This window comes from Thamnophis elegans, chromosome 10, assembly GCF_009769535.1.
Source record: "Thamnophis elegans isolate rThaEle1 chromosome 10, rThaEle1.pri, whole genome shotgun sequence".
Taxonomy (NCBI): Eukaryota; Metazoa; Chordata; class Lepidosauria; order Squamata; family Colubridae; genus Thamnophis; species Thamnophis elegans.
The window spans coordinates 12,551,174-12,576,985 of NC_045550.1; the positions used below are offsets into that span (position 1 = coordinate 12,551,174).

Here is a 25,812-nt window from a genome sequence, read left to right on the forward strand (position 1 = left end):
ATCCCCTTTTGCAACCTTCTGACGATGGGGGAAGACAGATTCATTTAGCCATGTTACTAATTTAATAACTGTGGTGATTCATTTAACAACAGTGGCAAGAAAAGTGGTAAAACGGGGACAAAATTCACTTAACAAAGGTCTCACTTCGCAACAGAATTGTTGGGCTCAACTTGTTGGTCGTACGTCAAGGACCACCTGTAGCCAAAGAGTGCCAAGCAACGGGCCATTCAGTCATTAACCCAGTGTTTTTCAACCTTGGCGACTTTAAGTCCTGTGGACTTCAACTCCCAGAATCCCCCAGCCAGCACAGCTGGCTGGGGAATTCTGGGAGTTGAAGTCCACAGGACTTAAAGTCGCCAAGGTTGAAAAACACTGCATTAACCAACCCGTCGGTTTTTTTCAGCTTTCTCATTTGACATCGAAAAGGAAATCCCTCTTCCGTGCAGGATGACGATCGGCCTGACAAGGACAAAGCTCATCGGACTTATCGGCCTGCAAAAATGAGGTTGTTCTCTCTCCAACCCGCCCACGCGCCCCTTCGCCGACCAGCCGGAACGCTCTGAAGCACCGCGCTAGGGAAGGAAACGGGCGGAGGGAATGCGCACGCGCATATTCTACGAGGGTGGGAGGGGTTGGGATATTCCCCCCCCCTCTTTTTTTTTTTTTTGGTTTGTTGTTTCCTCCCTCCGCAGTATTATGAGGTCAGCGCGAAGGGACGGCGTGCCCTATGACGTCACCCTCCGTACCTCCCCGCTTCCTCCAATCCAGACCTATGGAAGGAGCGGAGCAAAGGTAGAGAAGCAGCAGTTGGTTTCTTCTCCTACCAAAAGGGGGAGTGGAGGGGGGTGGGGGGCGGCGGCGGAAGGGAAGGAAGGAAAGACCCGGATGCTGCCGCCGCCGCGGGGGAGAGAGAGCGAGAGAGAGAGAGAGAGAGAGAGGCTTAAGCGGGCCAGAGAAGGAGGGAGTTGTGCGCACGCCCAGCGGCGGCGGCGGCGGCTGTTCGCCTCGCCGTCTGAGGGCGGAGCGGGGAGGGAAAGACGGCGCCGAGTTTAGCGCCCTGACTTGAGCGCGGGGGGCCCCGGTGGTTTTCCGCAGGTCGTCGTTGTCGTCAAGATGGAGGAGGCGGGGATGGTTTCGCCGCTGCCGGATACGGCGTAAGAAAGGTGGGAAGCTGTCGGGGGAAGCCGGCGCGTTTGCTTCGAGGCAGCGAAGGGCGCCCGAGGCGAGGCGATGCTGTCGGTCTATGGCATATTGCTGTCAGCTCTGCTGGGCTCCTTCCTCACGCTGCTCGCCCAGCTCCTGCTCTTTTACCGGAGGCAGCCCGAAGCCGTCCCCGGGTTGTCCCGGCTTCGCGGCTCTAACTTCTTTGTTACCAGAGTAATGCCGGACTCGACCCTCAAGGAGTATTTAACCGGCTTCCTCGTCTTGGGGCAGGAAGCGTTTTTCCCCGGATCTTTAGTCAGCCAGCCTTCCAAAACCGAGCAGAGCTTCAAAGCCCCCGACCAGGAATCGCCCCCTTTGGTGGAGTGCACGGAGGAGACCCTCTACTGGCTCAATGCCATCTGCCTCTTTCTCTTCAGGGAACTCAAGGACACCTCCTTGCTCCGCCACTGGGTCACCAGGAAAATCAAGGTGGAATTCGAGGAGCTTTTGCAGACCAAGGTGACCGGCAAAGTGTTGGAGGGGCTCAGCTTGCGGGATGTCTCCTTTGGCAACGTCATCCCCCTTTTTAAAAACATCAAGATATTGCGGCCGGTGACGTGTAACGAGGAAGGCTGCCCCGAGGAGCTGGACTTCGAAGTTGACATGGAGTACGAGGGGGGCTTCCACTTAGCCATTGATGCGGACCTGGTTTTTGGCAAGTCGGCCTATCTGTTTGCCAAAATCTCTAAAATCATGGGTCGGCTGAGGCTGGTCTTCACCCGTATACCCTTCACGCACTGGTCCTTTGCTTTTGTCGACGAGCCTTTGATCGACCTTGAGGTCAAGTCGCAGTTTGAAGGGAGACCCTTGCCCCAACTGACTTCCATCATTGTCAATCAGTTCAAGAAAGTGATCAAGCGCAAGCATACCTTACCTCACTATAAAATCAGGTAAGTTGTTTTGGATTGAGGAGATCACGTTGACATTGTCGTGCTTGGGTAAAACGGGTGGGAATGGAAAAGAATAGTTCACGGTTGGGGGATTAATCTGAAGAAGTTTGGTGAGGACAGTGTGAAGTGTAACAGAAATGTCTTCTGGAGGAGTGATACATGAGGAAATTATTCAACTTTGCTGTCAGTGTATAATTCACCATAAGAAGCCATGCACATTTTCTGAAGAGAGCTCAAATCTCACATCCATTGTGGACTTTGATAGTGAATAAGATGCTCAATTTTTATACCCACCTTAGTCATTACCCTATTCCCTTTCTTGGAAGCAGCATTAGGAAGAGATCATAAAAGGAGTAAGAAATAATAAGCCAAAGGAATTAATACATGAATTAAAAAAGAGAGGAGGAAATATACCTAATTATCACCATACTAATTTTCAGTACATCTCTGTTTGGCAAAGCCTTATTTCACCTGATCAATCCTTGCATTTTTTAAAATTATATACAGGTAGTTCTAAACTTACAACAATTGAAACCAAAATTTATGTTGCTGAGACATTTGTTTAGTGAGATTTGTCCTATAGTATGACCTCTCTTGTCACAGTTGTGAATCACTGCAGTAGTTAAGTTCATAACACAGTTGTTGTGCACTTGGCTTCATCTTTGAGTTTGCTTGTGAGAAGGTTACAAAAGGTGATCACGGGACCCTGGGACACTGCAACCATCATAAATAGTCAGTTGTCAAATATCTGAATTTTGATCATGTGACCATGGGGACGCTGCAATGGTGGTTAATGTGAAAAAACAATCATTTTCCCCCAGTGCCATTGTGACTATTCTAACTTCAAATCGTCACTGTAAATGAACTGTTTCAAGTCAAGGATTACCTGTAATTGTTTTTCAGAATTTCAGCAATTCCATACAAGTACAACCTTTAGTCTTTTTCTTGACCCATTTACTCTTTCTTCATAGATTTGTTTTGAAATATTATATTTATTCCTTTCCTTCATATCAATAAATCACATCAAAGTTCTCAATTCATATTGGTCACTGCTATCAGATTCCTGCCTTGAGCAGAGAATTGGACTAGAAGGTTTCTGAGCTAACTATATTCACCCCACTTTTCGTCCATTCAGCTGAGAATGATAGCATTGATTTCACTTAATCTTTGACAAATCCAGAATGAAGCTTATATGACCATCTGGTTCTCCTTGGTATTGATTATGAAGTTCTTCTGGATTGCTAGAGGATTTGAGAATGGGAGGGTCAGTGTTGCAATGGTTTTCCTTCTTTATACATAGCTAGTTTTTACATAGGCTCCTTCTTTACGGGGTGCCTCAGCACTTGACTCTCTTACCTCCTGTTTAACATTTATATGAACCAGTTATTTGTTGAAACAAGGTCAGTTACCATCAGTATGATGATAGATAGCTTAGCCTTGGCTGAGTGAGTAATGAGGTTGAGGTTTTGTGCCTAAAGATTATTGGAGTCTGGATGGGGTAGCTATGGTTCATGGTTCTTCATATGTCAGAGTTTCTCCATTTATAGTTATAAATAATGTTGCACTTCCGTAGACAGAACTGGTACAGAATCCTGGGCTCACAGCGTCTCAAAGAGCAGGTGACAATTGTGTTAAGCTGGTGCACCACTTTATACTCTTTTATGGACTAAATATCTTCTCACGGTATTAATGTCTCAGTCATCTTACCAGGATTGTGGATTGTTGCTATGGGCTTCCTGGAACACCATTCAGAAGCTAAAACTGGTCGAGAATGCAGCAACAAAAACAATTATGGACAAACTTCAGTATAACCATGCAATGTTGCTGGTAACTTATGAGCATGCAGATAAAATTCAAAGTGTAAATAGGATAGGGTGTGGCTTTCTGAGGAACCATCTCTCTCCCATGCTCTTTGCCTGTCCTGTAACATCTAGCAGAGTGATGGGCTTTATTTCCCATCCATTAATCATTGTCCTCTAATGAGACGTAAGTGTGATCTCTGTTTTGGTCTTTGGAATAGCATCCCCTGGAGGTTTGAACTAAACTAAGCCTTCAATTTAAACAACTTTTGAAAAACCTTTTCCCCCAAGCTCTGGATTAGTTCAGGGATCCAAGTATTTTTCTGTTAATGTTGCATGCTTGTTTCTGTTACGCTCATTATCTTTTGCTTGATTTTAGATCATGTGCTTGTTTTTTTTAAATTTGTACAACATCCACAGTCAGTGTTGAATTGGCTATAAATAAAACAAATCAGCATATAAAATAGGCAGCTCTCTCACATGATGGAGTTATGGAGCTGATGTATTACTGTATTTTTGGAGTATAAGATGCACTTTTTCCCCTCAAAAAAGAGGCTGAAAATTTGGGTGTGTCTTATACACTGAATACAGCATTTTTTTGCCTCCTGAAACTTCGCCGCTTCGCCAAAATGGCCATGCATAGCTTGTAGGAGGCTTTCAGAGAGTTCCTGGAGGCTGGGAAGGGCAGAAATGAGTAAAAAATGGAGCGTTTTTTGTTCAATTTTGCCCCCCCCCCAACGCCCTAGGAGCACTCTATAAGCTTCCTAATGCCCCTTTTTGTCAAAAAACGGGCCTGTTTTTTGCTCGTTTTTCCCCCCAACCCCACTCCTCCAGGAACACACTATAAGCCTCCTAAGAACTATTCATGCCCTTTTTCTGAGAAAAAATGGGCCCATTTTTGCGAAAAACGGGGCATTTCTGGGAGGTTTGCAGAGTGCAAAAACTTTTTTTTTATTTGCCTCTTCAAAACCTTGGTGCGTCTTATACTCCAGTGTGTCTTATACTCTGAAAAATACAGTACTTTAAGAACCTTACACTAATAAGAAAGTAAGGGTCTTTTACCAGTAATTATATGCAGTCTTCAATATAAATTCAGACTCTCATTGTCATAGTGGCTACCTTGAAAAGTGCTAGGAGAGGTTTGATCATGTCATATACCATATGTGACACTGAACTGTGGCACACTACTATTAGCAGCCTAAATCTTGCTACTCACAGTACTGTTGTTTGGTTTCTATACCAATATTTTGGAATAACTTTCCCCCACAAATTTGATCTGCCCCCTTTGCAGTTGGCCTTCCATAAGTCAACGTTGGCTGAGAAATAATTTTGATTTTGCAGATCCTTGAAAGGGTCTTGTGGGACTCCCAGTGGTCCTATGATCACACTTTAAGAAAAACTACTGTAAACTGTTAAAAACTGAGCTTTTTGAGAAAGCCTTGTTTGTTCTTGTTTTATTATTATTATTTTATTAATAAATGTAAACTAATAGTTTCTTTGAATGAAGGTGGGATGATACATCCAATAAATACACGCATCTCTGAACAAAACATAAAACTTATGGGTTAACTGATGTCACTTTGACAAAAGTGAAACCTACTTTTCACTTATCTTTGGTGGGAGTTCTTTTCTATATGGAGTTACGGATTGCTAGACAAGTTAAAGAGTTTGTAACACTCTTGAGCAGGAAAAGGCTTTAGAATATTACATTTTAATTGGACCAGTGTAAAATTTTATATTTTTTGAATTAGAACTAACATAGCAAAGTTAACATTCAACTTTTCCTCTAACATGTTTGCACAGGTCTTGTGAATTCTTTTCAAAATGTTAAAAGTATTTCTGCATTTTTTTTCTTCTAAAGATTAATCCTTTAATCTAGAATCAAATCTTGTATATTCAAACATAATTCTTACTTGAATAGCATTTGTGGTGATTGCCCAATTTCAATAAATACAAAGAAATCCTCTTTTAATAATAGATATGTAGGTTTTACAAATATTCTGTGTATATGAAGAAAAAAACCTGCTTGATTAACTATAGACAATTTTGTAGGCAGTCCAAGTGGTTCTTTAACCAAGTATGCTCAAAAGTGGAAGGCTACTTTGCATATTCTAACTGGGAAGGAATTTATTATTTATTTATTTCTAATACAAATCTATATGGCTGCCCAACTCATGGATGGGTGATTCCAGGTGGCTAATATTAAAAATCCACTCCTTTCCCCAAGGTATGCTCCTAATTTCTTTCCCTTAGAAATCACACAGAATAAAAGCAGGACGGTTTCATGGCTGCTGTAATCCTATGGAACAGATTCCCCCCAGATTAAAATGTCTCCCTCCCTAATATCTTTCAAGAAGGAGATTAAGACCATGCACAATGTATTTTGCTGCCTAGGGGTTTGGTTATGAAGGCTATTATACTGTACATATTGTTGGGTTAAAGCTTTTATGATTCATTATTTGATCTGCTAGGCATACAAATGTTCTTAAATAAGTAAGTGGGGCTGGATAATATCTAGCTTTTCTGAGTAGAAGATCTTTGCAGTATTTTTGTAACAGTACAGTAGCAACTGAAAACTAGAATACATTAAAGTGGGGAACTTGTCACACTCCAGATGTTGAACACGCACAATGTTCCAGAGCTCTTGCTAGCATGAGTGATGATGAGGGGAATGGTAGAAGCTGTAGTTTAGTAACTTCTGGAGAACTACCTCTGGATTTAAGAACAGTATTTGTAATAAATTCATAAGAGAGGGAGTAGGTCGCCTCCGTGTAGATTAATAAAATAAAATTGGTAGTTCATTTTAATTAAAATATTTGTTTTAATAAGTTTATTTTAGCAACTTAAATGCCACATCAGTCATCAGAGTAATTCTCAGTAGGTTGTATATTGGGGCTAAAATAACAGCATAAAATAATAAGCATAGCGACCAACTAGCCCTAACAAGTACAGTGCTGTACTGGAGTAAAGTTTTCACAATCAAATGCTAAAGTATGCTATCCAAGAGCAGATCAGCCCACAGTGCCTCATGAGTAGGTTTTTGCAGCCTTGCAACAGTTCAGCAAAGTCAGTTTTAAAGAATTCAGGGAAAATGCTATATTTGCTATAGGGCAGATAGAACTACAATGATGCTGTGTCTGCATGGTCCTCGGTGTTCTCGGAGCTTGGTAGTTTTCTTGCAAACATTCATTATCAAATGAGGTAACATCATTAGTTCTAGTAGGGAGTGAGGTTTGCTCTCATTTTATATACTAAGAGATGGTGGGTCTCTTAGGTCTTGCAAGATGGCAATGCTTTACACCTTAGAGCATACCACCTGTATTATATGAAATCTTTCTGTTGGGAGGAGAGAATTAGAGGAAATATGCTCCTGAAGTTAACTAGGTCCTAAAGATGTTGAAGGTAACAATCAACCCTTTGAAATTGCACTTGGACATTACTGTAACTTGTGCAGCTTGCAGAGTAGAGATTTTACATAGGTGAAGTAGGAAATGCCTATAACTGCTCACAGAATTGTGTTCTGGACCAGTTGTAGCAAACTATCTGAGTAATTTTTGTTATATTGGATTTACAAAGAGGCTTGTTAAAGCTTTAAAGAATCTTATTAGAAGAGACAGAAAAGAAATCAAGTTCTACAAGATTATTTGAATTGACTAAAGATTAAGACTATTTAGAAAAGGAAGAAATATAAGGTTATCAAGGTTAAAATATCAAAGTTAAAATAAGATATGCTATGTTGTTAATAGACTTTCAGATGACACCAGGACTGAAAATATTATGCTTTATGCATTTGTTTATGTAGGTAGTCCTCGACTTACAACCACAATTGACACTGAAACCTTCATCACTGAGCAATGTGGTTGTTAAATGAGTTGTGCCTGCTTTTTTTGCTGCAGTCGTTAAACAAATCACTGCATTCATTAAGCAAATCCAGTTTCCTCTATTGATTTTGCTTGTCAGAAGCCACCCTGGAAAGATCACAACTGGCAAATATGTGACCCTGAGATGCTGCAATCATCATAAATACCCATATTTTTTGGAGTCTAAGACGCACCGGAGTATAAGACGCTTCAAGATTTTGAAGAGACAAATTTTAAAAAAAGTTATTGCACTCTGCAAACCTCCAAAAAATGGCCCATTTTTTGCAAAAATGGGCCCATTTTTCCAAAAAAGGGCATGAATAGCTCTTAGGATGCTTGTAGAGCAAAAAACGGCCCATTTTTTGCAAAAACGGGTCCATTTTTTGTCCAAAAAAGGGCATTAGGAAGCTTACAGAGTGCTCCTGGGGACTGGGAGGGAGGCAAAATTGAGCAAAAAACAGCCCATTTTTTGCTCATTTCTGCTCTCCCCAGTCCCCAGGAGCTCTCTGAAATCCTCCTACAAGCTATGCATGGCCATTTGGGTGAAAGGGCAGGGTTTTAGGAGGCAAACAAATGCTGTACTCAGTGTACAAGACGCACCCAGATTTTCAGTTTCAGGGGAAAAGGTGCATCTTATACTCCGAAAAATACAGTACATGCGGGTTGCCAAGCTCCCAAATTTTGATCATGTCACTGCAGGGCTGCTGTAACAGTCATATGTGCAAGGACCAGTCTTAACTCTCTTTTTTCAGATCCATGTTAACTTAAAATGGTCCTTAAACAAATGGATGAATGAAGGACTACCAGTAGATAAGACTTGGGGTATGGGATGAAGAGATAATTGGTTGCAAACTAAAAGGGAGTGAAGAGTTACTAAAATTATTTATCCTTGTTGTGGTGAACATCAGAAGTCATTTTTTAATATATTTTTACCTTATTCTTTTTTCTTTCTGTTTTCTACTTTTTTATTTTTTGTCTGAACCTTTCATTTTTTTTATTTTAGTTTATATTAGATTTTGCTAAAATCTTTAATAAAATTATATTTTTAAAAGTTTGCATGTATATAGACTCAGGGCACCAAGTTATACATCCATTTTGGTATGCACTTTAAACTGTTAACCAATAATTTATGCTTTTGTATATAATTATTCCTTTTTTTCTGTGTAACCTCATGATAAATGCTACTTCCTTATGGATGTTACTTTCTTAACACTAGTGACAGATGACATTGGATTCTGCTACTATCTATTTATTTTACATTCCTAAAACTCTGCAGTATTTTTGTGTATGTGTTTAGAAGATAGGTCACTACATGGATTCAGTAATATTTATAACGTGATATGAGAATGAGATCTTGTAGTCCTCATAATTACTTGCTCAGAACAGTTTATTTTTAATTATCTGTTAGAGCAGGTGTTAAGGTACTTGATAATCTTATGTGCACAATTGGCACACCTATTGGTTATTTCAGATGACATTGGAATATGCATGTTCTTTGGTGGATACAGGACATTTTTTAAGTTTTGTCTATAAAATTCTATTTTTATTTTCCGTATACAAGTGAATTTTCTGGAAAGAGCATGCAGAGTTCTGGAGTTGTGATGCTGAGTCTTTAAAACAAAATTTCATTCAAAAAACAACTCTTGAGAATTAGTTGGAATTTTATTTTACACTCCCAGCTAACTATATGCTAACAAATAGTAAGAATGCAAATCAGGAAGTTTCTTATAATACACTAAACACAGAATATAACTCTCTATATACACTGTTCAATGTGTAATATAACAAAAATATGTAATTGATTACCTTCCATCAGATTCTCAACACAATGTTAACTGTTAATCTCTCCAAGACTTCAGTAAGCAAATTTAGTATGATTATCAGGGTATTTTTGTATATTTTGCAAATTATTTTTCTTTTTTCTCTTTCATTTCCTATGGTATATTTTACTCAGACAAAACAGAACCAAATTCTCATGGGCTTTGGTTTTGATTGGGTAAGAGTAATGGCCAAGGAATACTGGCACATAGGCCTGCTCCTTATCCAATTTAGCAGGCAGGATTGCAAGGCTGCACCATTCTGGTTGACATCAGGCTAGTGTGAGTGGGCATGGAAAGGTAACTTCCCATTTTTTCTCTTGGCTTGGTGAGACATCATGTAGCGCAGCATTATGGTAAATATGCAGTATACATATTTTCTCATACATGAGAAAATATATGTCTTGGACTGCACGAGGTATTGGCATTGTGTTGCAAAGTAGTAGCAGTGTCTGATTTGCTAGCATAGTGGCATGCAACATTCTTATTGTTAAGGAACTTAAGAACTCTGTTCACCACTGGACAGATTCTGTTTTCTAGATATGTAAACTATAATGAATGATCAAATATTCCCTTATTAAAGAACATTTGCAAGGTAAATTAGCATAGTTGGTTTGTCATCTTTGCAATTTTGAAAATTATCTTCATAATTTCTCTAAAAGGTAAAATGTGCTTTGTAATTACTAAGATCTATCTAGGACAAACTAGGTAAACCTTATGCAAACGAATAATGTAATACAAAAACAAAAACAGAAATAATTTAACCCAATGGGGGAACATTTTTATTTTTCAGAACATTGCATAATAACAGATCGTCCTTAAAGTGCTAGAATTACTGTTCTTGAGCAAAGCAGCCACATGAAGATTGTCTCATTTAATGACCATCTTACTCAGTGATTAAGATTCTCAACCCATTTGTGGTTGTAAGTCAAGGATTACTTGTACTGCTAATGTAAAAATCACTACTGAAAATGTGCCAAGAAAACTGCCGGGACTTGTCTAGGCAGTCACGAGAAGTCAAGTTTCATTTGAAGACATACCCTCTTTTTAAAAAAAACCATATAAAAACACCCAGCTAGTGGCAGCATCTAACTATCATCTCAAGTCCCTGGGAAGATAATTTAGGGAGTGTGAGCGTCTCCTAAACAACACCTTATTTTTTCCTACAATAGCACCAGGAACATCCTGGAAGAATGCAATGGGGAACCATTTTCATGTCCATTAAGTCATCAGGAGTAACAATCAACTTAAAGGAGACTTTACCTTAACATGAAAATGGATATTGAGCGTAGAAATCAGGCGCCTTCCAGCTTTCTTAAGTTAGTGAACAACCTGGAATAATTTGGCCTTCAGAAACCAGTGCATAAAACAAAATTCAATCAGTTATTTATACAGTTCTTTTATAAGTTACAGGATACTTAAATTCAGTGTTGGCAAGATCTTGCTCCTTTCATCAGAATGAAGAAAATCTGTTGTGCCATCATTTTTATCCTTTTGGGCATGTTTTTTTTAAAGGTAGAATTTGGATTGCAACACTGCTTTTGTCAGTTTGTTACATCTTGCCTATAAGTGTTATAGGTACTTTGAATAAATGCTTATAACTTTCTATCATAAAAGTAAACACATGGATATTTTTTCAAGTCTTTTAGGAAATAAATCCTTAAATGTGATCACAAATAGTATTACTGGAAATGTGAAATAATTACATGCACACAAACTAGTTGTACTTTTGGATGCAACAACAATTGCAATGCATACTCCATACCTAGCCATGATGATAATGATTATTTCATTTCTGGGGTTATAGATACTTTCTGTCAGAATCTTGTGACAACAGAATGAATTGCTAACGTCTCATTTCTAAATAAATAATATGCGCTTATCTTTTGATTAGGTTCAAACCATTTTTTCCATTTCAAGTTGTGCCACCTGAAGAGTATAGAGACCGGAACCTCAGTGTACAAGGTTTCTCACTAACGGAAGGAAGACTGAAAATTTCTTTAATGGAATGCTCAAGGTATGTTCTTGGCACTTCTTGTAATATTGATTTTGTTTGTGTCTTAAAGTCAAGTGACTGGGTAAGCAGGATTAAGAAAGAGCTAAGGTTAGAGTCACGATTCTTCAAGTTAAGGATTTGTATCCCAGTTTATTTTACTGACAGAAAGTTTTCATTAGTAAATAGGACAGAGTTCCTGTGATAACTATTCTTTAGATAAGAGAGGACACTTAAGATTTAGATGGATTTGAGCAGTAAGCAAAAATGAACAGAATAAAATTCCAAAAGGAATAATGTAAGTTCAGCATCTGGGTAGGAAAAATATATAGCACAAATATTGAATGGTGATACCTAGTTTGGCAGTACCATAGTGTGTGGGAAAAGAAATTGGGTGTCTTCGTTAGCAACTTGTTAAACACAAGCTAGCAGGGTGTTGCAGCTCAAAAAAGACAGATGCTCCTTTGGGTATATTAAGAGCACAGGGCTAATTTAAGAGATCAGAATTGCTCCATATGTCCAGTTCTGGGCACCACAATTCAAAAAGCATAGTGAGAAAACAGAGCAAGTTCAAGAAGAGCCATCAAGGTAGTGAAAGTTTTGGAAGCCTATCTCTATGAGAAATGTTTAAAGGATCTGCATATAAAATTCAAGTGAGTGGAGCTGTGATAACAGTATCAAACATCTGAATGGTTGTCATAGAAAAGGGTAAGGATGTATTATCTGTGGCCCAGAAGGCAAAGCAAAACCAGAAAGTTAAAAGCACAAGGAAGTTCACTATAACCATCATGACTAATTTCCTGGCAGTACAAACTGTCAACCTGTGAAACAGGCTGCCACATGATGTAGTGAGTTTGAAGACTTGAGACAGCTGAATGGTTATCTTTCAGGAATTCTGAAGTGAATCAACTATAGGACGGAGACATTCAGTTCCATAGCATGTCCTGTGTTTAGCTAAGGACTGATGCGGATGTGTATGAATCTCTTGGAAAAATGATGGAATATTAATATAGCAATAAATAAATATAACAAAACTAAAATAAGACATTTGTAATCTCTCCTTTGAGCCGGATAGATTCTCAAAGTGGCCTGCAAAGCAATAAGTCAAAGCTGAAAATCATAAAGGAGAGGAAGGAAAAGAAAACAAGAATGTTTGGGAAATAATATGCAATTTATTACTGATATTAGAATGTCCAGCTGGAATGCAAAAACAATTAAGTAATAACTATAAAGTAGTCAGAAGCTGCTGCTCTTATCAAAACAAATTGGCACGGGAAATAGCTAAGAAGAAAATTTCACATTTCTGGTCTCTTTAGTAGCTGAAGTAATGGTATAGTCCTGCTTCCTGTTTTTCCCTGTGGTATAACTTGGTGGACTCACTGCTGAGTCATCATTAGTGGGAAGGTAACAGTTGATAATAATGGTAGTAAACAATCCTGTTTATGTAGGATATGAGGGTGATAGGCAAGACAGACTTTTCTCTCTTTGTCAAAAAGATATCTCTTGGGTTAACTTATCAGATGCAAGATAAAAAGCTCAGGAAACTAAAGAAAAACCTTACGTATTTTGGGTAGTGATAGCTAAGAGTGTGAATGATTTGCAAGCTCTAGTAATGAAAGTCAAGGAGCAAAATGGAAAAAAAATGGGAATTAGGCTAAACATAAAGAAAATTAAATTAATGAAAGCAGGTCCAACAACCAACTTTAGAACTGTCAGTGAAGATATTGAAATAGTGGATAACTTCTGCATTTTAGGATCAGCTGTAAGCATTAAAATATAGCCAGTATTTAAGAAATGTGATGCAGATTAACACTTGGTAAAGTAGCAAGGACTTGGAAGATATACTCAGATGCAGTGATGTCTCCACACCTATAAAGATCAAAAGTATGCAGGCAGTAAGTGAAAGTGGGACTTTGGAGAAGCAGAATGAAGTTTTGACATTTTTGAACGTCGTCGTTTAAAATCCTGAGAATGTTTTGGATAGCCAAGATAACAAACTAAGGGATCGTCAGACAAATCAACTCAGAGTTCTTACCCGAGGCATCAATAACCAAGTTCAAATTATTCTACTTTGAATATGAAGGTCTAATATGAAGACCTAGGTCTCTGGAGAAGTATACTACCCCTTGGAAAAGTGAAAGGAGAGAGAAGAAGACAATCTCACAACCTTTCAGGTGATGGATGGTCAGTTTACACTAGTCATAGGTGTTCCATTAGAAGAAATGTAGAACCAGTTTAGAGACAAATCATCATGGAGAAAATCATATCTTTGTAGCCACTGAGTCAATACTGGCTTGATAGCATGTAAGTAATCAAACCTATTGGTTAATACAGAAAAACTAGCCAACATAAACATGTTTTAAAATGTATTTCTTATATATAATTCAGAACAATGTAACAGAGGAGACAAATAAGACTTCCTTGATCTTTAATCTAACCTGTTTTTCTTATTTTATTTGGCAGTTAAAATATAAAATAATAGTTGAGTAGAACTACAAATATTCCTTTAAAATGCAGAATCTCCACACACAAGCTATACGGAATATATATTTAAAATATTGGTTAAAAGGCTACTCCAATTAGGTGGCAGCTACATTTTATAATGGACATATTTTCAGAAGTAGTTAAAAGTTATGGTGATAGATCCCTGTTAGTCCTGTCAGAAAAGAAGAATATTTTCCCTTTAGAATGATTTCACTAATATATATTTAATTAAAAATAGTTTTCAGCCACAGTTTTTATCACTACTTACTTTGCAATAATGCCCAGTTTACACTTGTTACCTACTTCAGTGCATATATTACCTACTGTATACGAAAAATGTTGAAATTGTGTCTTTGCTTTCATTTGCTACCTGTTTCCACTAGAGGGTGCAAATTCTTTTTTTAAACTTCTGATATCCTGAAATAGTGTACTATAAATAAATTGCTAAAGAAAATGTAGCAGCTGTAAGCAATTAATGGTAATGTAATAATTATATGTTTGAATTTCAGATTATTTATTTTTGGTTCCTATGAGAGAGAAATAAATATTCACTGCACAATTGAATTGAGTGACAAATTTTGGGAAGAGAAAGAAAGGACTTTCATCAAGACGGTAAGCCATAGTTTCCACTATTTCAGTTTCATACAGCTGTGATATTTGATATATTGTATGTAATACAATATACTATATAATATGTAACATGCTATGTTTGATACATAATCTTACAGTATGAACTTTAAATGTTTCCAGTGTAAATTTGGCTCATTATCTTTTGGACCAGTCACTTCCTAGAAAGCAGATTCCTTATATTCTTTCCGTATATTTAGGTACCAATTGCTTTATGTACCTATTCCCCTTGGGATCAGAGTCAACTATTCTCTCTCAGCCCAGCCTACCTCACAGGGTTGTTGTGGGGAAAGTAGGAGGAGAGAACATTACGTATTCCACCTTGACTTAAAAAATAATAATGGTGGGGTATAAATTAAATTACATTACTTGAACAATGGGCTGTTTCCCAGGATGGGGGTGAGAAAGCAGTGGTTTTCCATTCTGTTTAATGGCTGTTGCAAACAATAGAATAGCATAGCATAGCATAGCAGGTTTGGAAGGCACTTTGGAAGTCTTCTAGTCTTCTGCTCAGGCATGAAACCCTATACTGTTTCAGACAAATGGTTGTCCAATCTCTTCTTTAAAACATCCAGTGTTGGATAATTCAAACTTCTGGAGGTAACTTGTTCCACTGGTTAATTGTTCTAACTGTCAGGAAATTTCTCCTTAGTTATACGTTGCTTCTCTAGGTTTTTTCCTTAGGGTTTTTTTTTTGTATATAAGTTTTATAACGCTTAAAACTTACTTTTGTCTTTATTGTATCCCAATCTTTAAAAATAAGTTATTTTCTTAGTTGCTGCCACTGATAGCATATGATTGGCAACACTCACTCTGAAGAGTAAGATGGGTAGTACCTAAATCTAAGAAATAAATAAAGGTATGCCACACTTCCTTTTTGAGAACCATAACTTAAGGTGTAGCATTTTCTTATTCTCACGCCATGTAATAATTACATACTTTTGAACAGTAGGTGGCAGTATTGCTATTTTTATGCATTAGTGAGTGAAAGTGATAGGGAAGAAAAGAAGAATTAAGATTTTAAACTTATTTATTTATTTAGGGAATTTATATTGCTACCTATTTACACATGGCAACTCAAGGTGGCTTACAGAATATAAAACTCCATATAAAAGCAAGAAAATTAATAAAAGAAGTAATACAATAAATTAATATATTAAAATCACCCCACCCCGGTGACAGAACCTCACACAAGCCATTTAATGGGCTCATCCCACTATACCAAGATATTCTTAGAATTTCTTCCACAATATCACTGCACTTGACAGAAAACACCAATTGGATCCCCTATTTTATCCTGTTACTTAGCTGAGATCTCTGTTCATACAAGCAAAAGTAAGTAATTTGCATTGGATACCTATTGTATGACAAATAAGATTTTTAGCAGAGGAAGCCTTAATGTTGCCATCACTTTCACTGGGACAAGGAATATTGAATTGGTCATGAGTTGTAACCCCAGTGTTGAGTCTTCTCCCCATTGTATGAGTAATGAACTTTCAGGTGATTCCCACTTAATTTCAGAAAGATCTGTTGAACTAAGAGCAAGAGAGGTTTTTTTCTTCATAACTTTTTTTGATATGCTCTCCATACTGTTAATATTTGATACTTTTGCAGATGAGCCTTCAGAAGGAATAAAAGGGGAATGGTGATTCTCTGATGCTAAAGAGCATTCAGATATATTTCCTACATGGTCCAAACTAAACTAGAATTCCTTTTTCAGAAATGTTTATTTGATTATTCTAAAGTGAACAACTTCATCATGTTAAAAATAATACAAACATCAAATACAGCTTTTAGAATGTTAAACCTTGCCCAAAGCATTTATTTCTCTTTCCAAGGTGACTGGTCCCATAATCACATTTCTTCAATTAGAAAATTGTGCAATGAATCATGTAGAGATCATAATGACTGCCACCTGGAATCTATTTTAAAACACCATTTTATACTGCTGCCAAGGCTTATATTACTTTCTTCATCCTTGTAAGATGGCATCAGCGTCCAACAATACAACTTCCAAAAAGTGTTCAGTGGAAATCATTTCTTGCACATTGATGGTCAATGCAGGATTTAAAAATAATTCAGCTGATTGGAAGTGTTGAATAATTCAGTAGGATTGAAAGTGTTGAGACTGCAAAAGGTTCAAATTTTGGAAAAGATCAATTTTGTTTTTCATACTTTTAGGCTTCAATGGGCATTTATCCTTGCTTTGGCCAGTAACTGGATTAAGAAATTTCAGAAATCAGTTTTTTCTTTACACTCAATTTAATAGTTATTATTAAACCGATTGAAATTATAGTAGGAAGTACTTCATTCCTACTATATTCATTATAGTATTCATTAAACTGGACACCAGGACATATTACATTAATTGCTTTGACACCAGAGGAGGCAAAGATCAGCTTAAAGAATGGAAGAGTTACAGTCTCCTTTTGTAGGACTTTACGGACAATAGAATGCATGTGATTGGCTAGCGCAGTCAAGCATTTCATTGGATATAAATACATCATGTGCCTGATGAAGTCACTGAGATCATTAGGGTATGAGGTAATGGGGCAGGACTAAGACAATGGAATTTTGAAAGAACAATGAAGCAATTGTTCTATGAATGGAATTTCTTTCTAAGGCATACTTCCTTTTTCTTTGCCAGAGTTCTGCTCTCTCCTCAGTAATTTTTCCCAGGTTATCAGCATTCCTTTTACTTCTGGAAATATTACATTATAGTACAATACTTTTAGTTAAAAATTCTGGGTAAATCTATTTATTGGGTAAACTGAGCCTTTCATAATATTACTTTGGATCAACTCAGTCTTGAGATTTTTGTTTGAAAACATTTTGTAAAGTTAAAAATGAATTCTGTTTATTCCCAGAATGATTCTTAGAAGTTTTATTTAATACAAGTATTTCTGATTACTTCTATTTTTCCATATTCCCTTGCTGTTTCTGAGATGACTACCATGACTGGGTGTTATAGAGCACAGGTGTCAAACTCGATTGCGTCACATGATGTATCACAACATTTTTGCCTTCGCTGAGTCAGGGTGGTCATGGCCTGCATATGATGCATCCACCCCAGAGGCCACCAATTTGACAGGCCTGTTATAGAGGAACAAACTGTAGCGTCTGTGCAAGTAATTTTTTGTTAAAGAAATTGAAGGGTATTAATACTGTTTTTTATTTTACTTCTGGAGTAATGAGTTTGAATGTCCTATCTTGATAAAGGAATGGAAAGTTGCTTTAAATAACATGAAATTAATTTCCTATGGTCTGAAAATAAGATTAAACAAAAACATGTTCCGTGTACTTTGGGTACCTTTGAGGATGTTTAATAATATTGGTTGTTATCACCAAGAAACAGCTTGAAAATTAGCTCATGTTCTATTATTGCCACATATGGGGGTGATATCAGTAAGATTGTTAATAAGACTGTGCATGAATATGGTCCTCTTGGCTATGTCTCTAATGTGTGGAATCTGTCAAGAACTGGAATTTAGGACTCATTTACCATTGAATTCAGTGCTTCTCAACCTTAGCAACTTTAAGACATGTAAACTTCAACTCTCAAAAAAGCTGGCTAGGGAATTCTGGAAGTTGAAGTCCACACATCTTAAAATTGTTAAGGTTGAGAAACATTGTATTCTGGTAAGGGAGATTTTTAAAAAAATCACAAAGACATTTTGTGAGATAGGAGTTATATAATATAGAACTCCCCACTAAATTAGTGATTGAGTGTTAATGTGTATCATTGTTTGAATTAATTTTCTATGTTCTTTTTCTGTTTATAATAAATTTTTCTCTTTTCTTCTCCCCTTATGCTTATTTTAAGAGTACATTATATTGTTAACATTGTTGTAATTTAAAATATGTTTATTAGCTTGTTTTTTTAATGAAAATTAAGGAGGGAAATTCCAAGAAAGAAAATGATAGATGATAGTAATTCTGGAAGTTAGGTTAGAATTTCGTCTTCAAAAATATCTTGTATAAAGATGCGTCTTTCAGCAGAACAGTTTTTATGTTTCAGCTAGAAAGTCCTCTCCAGAGTCAATGAACCATATTCCACCTTTAGATAAATTCACAAGCTTGCCAAAGCATAATCCTTTCACAACATTCTTTTACAGCCTCTGCTATAAGTAAATGAATCCTTGAAATAATGGAGAAAAGCATAGTAAAATGTCACGTCCTACATCCCTTTAATCTAAAAAAAATTAAAGACCCAATTTGAGCATTTGATTGTAGTGAAAACCACTGATTACATAGTTCTGGTTCAATTTACTGAAAAAACCCAATGAAGATACATCATATTTTTGCTTTGCTAAAAATGAACTATATATTTTGAACAATTTTTGGTTCTCAGATAACTGAAGAACTGGTGGACGAACAGGTACTGACAGGAGTTTTACCCCTCAGATTTACTAATGGTTTAATCTAAAAAAATTTGGCTGCAATAAAATGCTCCTAAATTATTTCAACAACCATTATTACTGAGTTGAATTTTATATGTCATGCTGATCAGGCAGGCATTCTTATGATACGCTTCATTTTAATCATGGAATTCCCTGTTTATTTGACCCTATATTATATTGACTTTCCCTGTTTATTTGACCCTATACTGACTTTTAGCATATGATGTTGAAAAAATTTGAAGTACAGTATTTGAGAGAGAGCAAAAGTTAAAAGTCTGCAGTTTGGGAATATCTGATGAATATCATGTTGGGGGAGGTGGAGAACCCTTCATACTGGTGAAACCTCATCTATTGGTGACAAGTCTTTCAGCAATGCTAAACTTTAAGCTGTGTATCTAAAATATTCACAAATTGTTTAATTCACTGAAATCAATAAATTGTAGTCAATGTAATATTAACGGCAAAACCCGCAGTAGAAATACCTTTTGTCAAGATATCAAATTGTTTAAAAATGTCTGGATCTGTTCAGTAATTTTGTGTAAAGATTTAAATATATTTTTATCTTGTGTGTTCAAGCTCTTTGAGAAAAATACTAGCCCACTTTGGGTTGGCATTTTCATTTTTTATTTTATTGGTGAAGATAAATTAGGCAGCTTAGTCACAGCAATGAACAGTGGTGACACTTTTAATCTTCTCACATCACCTACAGTATATTGGTACATAATTGATTGTAGGATTACAATTGATTCAGGATTATTAAACCTATCCAATATATTGCTTCAAATGTCAGTTGTCAATATGGCATATCTGTTTCAAGAACATTTGTAATTTTCTGTACATGGTTCATATACACTTACATGTTTGCTATATAATTTAAGTCTGATTCCTCCCCCCCCCCTCCCCATTCATGGTTATGTTTTGACTAGATCAGAAGCTGTACACCAGGGGTGTCAAACTGAAAGCCCGTGGGCTGGATCCAGGAAACAGCAAAGGACCGGGCCCTCCTGAGCTCTGTTTTTGCTGACAGAGGGTTGCAGAGGCCATTGCAGCCGAAAATGGAGCTTGGGAGCCACTGATAGAGCACTCGGGCCACCATAGGCACCCTTGACACGAGTAACATAAAGCTGTCCATGCTCACCCTTGCCCCCCGAGGTCAAACGCAACCCTGATGCAGCCCTCAATGAAATCTAGTTTGACACCCCTGCTATACAGCATCCCATTTTTTACAAGGATTCTGCATTTCTTTCCCTCTAATACTGTTGTTCAATGTATCAGTCTTGTAACTACTATTAATAACAAAGTCATTGGAAATGAGGGCAAAGTCTGTTTGCTTCCCTCTCCTGACAGAAAGTGAATGGGTCTTCCAGTGAATCCATAAGACCCCCCCAATTTTAAACATAAAATCAGAGGACTTCCCATGACCATTGTTTTAGGGAACTTAATCTACTGATTGGCAACTATTTTCCAGATTTCAGACTAGAGTATTTCCCAAATCATCATCTTGATGATGTTCTCCATTCAGCCGTGTCCAACCCTTGGCGATTTTATAGGCCAGCTCTCTCCACATCTTCCAATCATACACTACTACTTTGAGTTTTTCAATGCTTTGCAGGTGCAGCTTTATTCTTTGGTGGCCTGGTTTCCTTTTACTGCTAAGTTGTGGAAAACATAATTGCTTTCTCAAGTGATCTTTTATATACAAAGCAAATGTGGTGGGAACTCAGCAGGAAGTATTGGAGATGCTCTATTGATAGAGACAGTGCTGACAGATATTCCATTTCTATTTTGTATTTGTATTTTTACACAATAATTAGTTTAGAAGTAACCACATAAAGTTAATAAACTAGGTTTGTTACATGGCAAATACAGCTAGTATCTGCATGCTATCATTTACTTTTATTTCATATTGGATTTGAAGACTTAAAGGATTGTACCCAAACATGCAAATTGGACCCAATCATTTTTAATAATTAAAGCTAGAGCCTGTACAGTTGTGATTAAGGTGTTAGATTAAGGTGCTTGACAAGTTCAGATTCCTTCTCCGTTGTTTACTTTGGGCGAATCTGTATCTATGTAAAAGATCTCACAAATTTATTTTGAAACTAAAATGAAGAAGAACCTTGTGAGAAGGCAGGCTGCCTAGAAAATGGCCAGCACATATGTAGCTGTTGTCCTGCCTCTTTAAACACTTTCTCCAGCCAGCACAGTAATGTTAACTATAAAAGTTGTGCTGAGAGATGGTATTGGTGTGCAGTACAGAGGGAAGGAAGTATAGGTGGAAATAAAATAGCCTGAAGCAGCTAGAAAGATGTACTTTTTTCCAGTAGTAGAACTCACCAGGAGAAGTAGGGGGAGGAATAGGGGAAGAGTGGAGAAGGGGTAAACAGTGAGTAGTTACGTGTATGTTGCCTAGGGACGTCTGTTGTTGGGAGAACTGTCTCATGTTTTGAGCCCCACTGATTTGGGTATAATTAAAAACAAACTGAGAAAACTCTACATGGACTAACACCCCAGGCTTAACATTTGCTGATAAGAAAGACAAAGAAGTCTGGATAGTGAACATGGCAGAACCTGGAGACAGCAGAAGAGAAAGAACAGGAGAATATAATAAAATACAAAGGTCTGCAAATATAAATAGAATGCCTGTGGCAAAAGCAAGCAAAGATAGTACCTATTGTAATAGGTGCCTTGGGTGCAGTCCCAAAACATCTGTAGCACTTCTTGGACACCATCAACATTGACAAATTCACCATCAGTCTGTTGCAAAAGGCATTTTTACTCAGACTAGCCTTCATTCTGCAACGATATCTGTAACATCATCAAACATCCAGATCTGCCTATAACAGGTCCTTGGAAAGGACCCGATAGGTGGACAAAAACTCCAAATCCAGTTTGAATATCTGACTGACTGTGACAAACCATAATAATGATAATAAACTCGGAACTGCCTATATACTTAGACGTTATCTTAACAGCTGTTCAGTCCCTGATTAGGATTTGAACTGTTAAGTTTTTACCAGTCCCAGACTGAATTGAATAATTGTAATAGTAATAATAATATATCAGGTGAATTGAGGAGAAATAGGTAGAAAAAATATTGTGATTTGCAAATTGAAGTTGAGTGATTATGGAGGAAGAAATCAATGGTTGTACCAATAGTAATAGGTGCCCTTAGAGCAATACCCAAAGGGCTGCCTAGATATATGGAAACATTGAACTTATTAGACCTGAATATCCTGACTTTGTGGTGGGGGGAGACACCACCCTAATCGGAATTGCCTATATACTCAGATGCTGCCTTAACAGCTCTTAGGTCCTTACTTAGGACTTGAACTGTTTTACCAGTCCCAGACTCTGAATGAAAATGAAGATTAACCATAACAACAACAACAACAGCAATAATAATATATAAAATACTGAACATTTTTATAGGAAAAATATCAGGGTTTGAAGTACACAGTTAAAATCACTTGTACTTTGCTGCTTCATGCCTCATGAGAAGAAAATGTGTAGTTTCCTGGGTTGTTCCTGGAGTTCAACCACTAATTTATAAAAATTCTGATAAAATGTCATTTTTTCAAAAGACATTCATTTCATTCTTAAAAGACCTTAAATCTTCACATGTGATACTAGTGTTAAGTTTATCCATGTCTTATAAACAAACACATGACATCTTATTTTAAGAACTCCTGTCTCATTTGAAGTAATGATGAATTAATAATGTGTGAGCCTTCGTTAAATGCCTCAAATGGTTAGCAATTTACTGTACTTAACTAAAGTCTGACATTTCACTTGTTAATCCTGTCAAACGAGAACTGAGATTAAGAGGGAAAAATTGCCTTTTTGAAAATGTCTCTTTTTACAAAAAAAAATTGTAAAAGTCAATATTTGTAAATATTCTGAGGGATAGTTTTGAGACTTGGAGGTTATGTAACTTTATATAATCCTTTACATAAATTCAGTCTGTATTAAATGTTTAACTTGTTTTGTCGTCTTGACTCCAATGATTGTAGTAGTTGTGTTTTGTTACATGTATATTTTCTGCCACAACAACAGTATATACTAGATCAGGGGTCAGCAGCCTGCGTGTATGGAGCCACATGTGGCTCTTTCATCCCTCTGTTGTGGCTCTCTGTCACCGGTCGGCTCCACAATTGATAGGGCTTTCGATTAGGACAGGTAGAGGAAAAAGGATGCTGCGCTAGGAGGAGAGAACCAGACTTCTGGTCAGCTTCAGAATTGAACAGGGGGCTTCCGGTTAGGACCTTTGTGGCTCATTGAGTGTTTAAGATTGCCGGCCCCTGTACTAGACAATCCATGCCCCATTGGGTCATCTTTTCGGAGATATTTACCTAACAGAGAAACAGAATGACCATTGGTAGGGAAAAAAGCACTGGGGCAGGAGGAATTTCTAACTTCCTGCTGGATTCCCCATTAAGTTTGCTTGTGGGAACTGACAGGGAGCATCAACAATCTCTGCCTTTCCTCCCTCCCTTCCTTAATATGCATTGTTCTCCTGCTTAACATCTACATGAAACCTCTGGGTGATGTCATTTACGAGTATGAGGTCAGTGCCATAGGTACGCTGATGACACCCAGTTATATCTTTTGACATCAAGCTGGGCAAGTGAGGATGTCAAGGTTCTGCCCCAGCACTAGGAGGCTTTGTGGGACTAATTGGGGAGAAACCAACTCTAAGTCCATCCTGCTAAGACTTAATAGCTGTGGCAGTTAAGACTATCCAGATCCAGGAATTATCTTTATATTTCTGGATGAGTTACTTCTACAATCAGAAGAATGTGCAACTTGGGGATTCTCTTGGACTTGCAGCTCTTGCTTAAAGAATAGGTGGCAGCTATGGCCAAGAAGACCTTTACAGAGTTTCTCCTGGAGCACCAGTTACGGTCTTTCCTGCTTCAGTTGACACTCACTCTAAACAGTTGCTTGTTCTCTTGTCACGTTGTGACTCGATTATTTCAATGTGCTTTACACGAGGTTGTCCTTGAAGATCACTTGGAAGCTTCCAGAGTTCCAGAATGCAGCAACATGAGCAGTAATGGGCATGCTTCTGAATGCCTATATGACTCCTCTACTTTGTGAGTTGCATTGATTGACAGCCTGCTTCTGGGTGCATTTCAAGGTACTGGATATCACCCATAAACTCCTATCTAGCATAGAGCGCACCTGTCTTCACTGTGTTTGCCTGTCCAGGATGATCTAATTCAGTGTTTTTCAACCACTGTGCCGCGGCACACTAGTGTGCCGTGACATAGTGTAAGGTGTGCCGTGGAAAAATTACTTTATATATAGTCAATATAGGCACAGAGTTAAATTTTTTAAACATTTTCTAATGGTGGTGTGCCTCGTGATTTTTTTCATGAAAAAAGTGTGCCTTTGCACAAAAAAGGTTGAAAAACACTGATCTAATTGAATAAATGCATTTTCCTTCCCCTTGATTAAGCAAAATTACACGTCAAGATCCAGGAAGTATGGCTTCTCTGTAGCAGTGCTTGGCCTCTGAAATGAGGCCCCTTTGAGATCCATACAGCTTCCCATTCATGATCATCTGGAAGGCCTTGAAAACATTAGTGTAGGAACGTTTTACGTTTGTTTGGTTTTGCTGAAAGTCATGTGGCTATAAACATTTCCTATAAATACTTTGTGTAGGATTTTTTTAAATCTAGACAACTTTATTTGTCTAAAGGGGGAATGTATAACATTAGATAATTTGTTAGAGGAAAGTTTTGTAAGAGTAAGAATGTCATCTGATCTCCAGATGACTCTTACTTTAAAAGGTGTATGCATGTCTCGGATCTAAGCAGAATAAAAATTGATTAACTATGAAGCTAGTTCAATTAGAGAATAATTAAATTAGGCTTGATCCATGGTCATAATGTAATTGATGGTTCATTTTGCACAATATAATTGACAGCCGTAAAAGTCAGAAGCTGTAACGTGTTTGGGGGCAGAGATTTTATTTATGTATTTTTATTTATTTATTTAGTTTTTCACTCATGCACAAGATAACAGAAAAAAATAAACATGAATAAGAACACAGGAAATGGGTACAAATGAATGGGAACAGTAGGACAGAGGTGTCAGGCACGCTGGTGCACAAATGCACGCCCCTACTGACCTCTTAGGAATGAGGTGAGGTCAACAGTAGACAGTTTAAGGTTAAAGTTATGGCGGTTTGAAGATGTAAGAACAGTCAGGTTAGTGGATTCCAGGCATTGACCATTCTGTTGCTGAAATCATATTTTCTGCAATCGAGTTTGGAGCGGTTTACCTTGAGTTTGTATCTATTGTGTGTTTGTGTATTAACCCTTTCATTCACATATACAAAATAATTATTAGATAAAATGAATAGTCCTCTAAAAAGATAGTGCATTTCAAAAAGTAATTAATTCCCATCTGTGTAATGCTACTTATTCTCTCTTATACATGTCACTCTCACCGGCATAAATACAAAAGTCAAATTCTTCCTGTTGTATATTCTTGTATATTGTAAGCCTCCCAGAGTGACTTGGGACAGTGAGATGGGTGGCATATAAATTTAATAAACAAGCAAGCAAATATTTCTGCAAGATAAGAAAGGGAAAAGATATGGGGTGTAAAGAGAAAAAATAAAGGCGAGAAAGAGAAAAGGTGGAATAAAACATGCAAGTGAAAGGAAATGCAGTAGCTGGGAAACAAATAAAAGTTTAGCCCTGCAGAGGTTAAGATATGGAAGGGGTAA

The 25,812-nt window shown here is 37.5% G+C and overlaps 1 protein-coding gene across 1 annotated transcript in view; it reads left to right on the forward strand.

Moving 5' to 3' along the window:
- The first annotated feature begins 929 nt into the window (after window positions 1-929).
- PDZD8 (PDZ domain containing 8) overlaps window positions 930-25,812 on the forward strand; it is a 38,551-nt gene continuing 13,668 nt past the window's right edge. Inside the window, exons 1-3 of the mRNA XM_032225620.1 lie at window positions 930-2,093; window positions 11,464-11,586; window positions 14,556-14,658. Of these exons, the coding sequence (XP_032081511.1) occupies window positions 1,231-2,093; window positions 11,464-11,586; window positions 14,556-14,658 (1,089 nt within the window). The 5' untranslated portion in view covers window positions 930-1,230. The remainder of the gene's footprint in view (window positions 2,094-11,463; window positions 11,587-14,555; window positions 14,659-25,812) is intronic.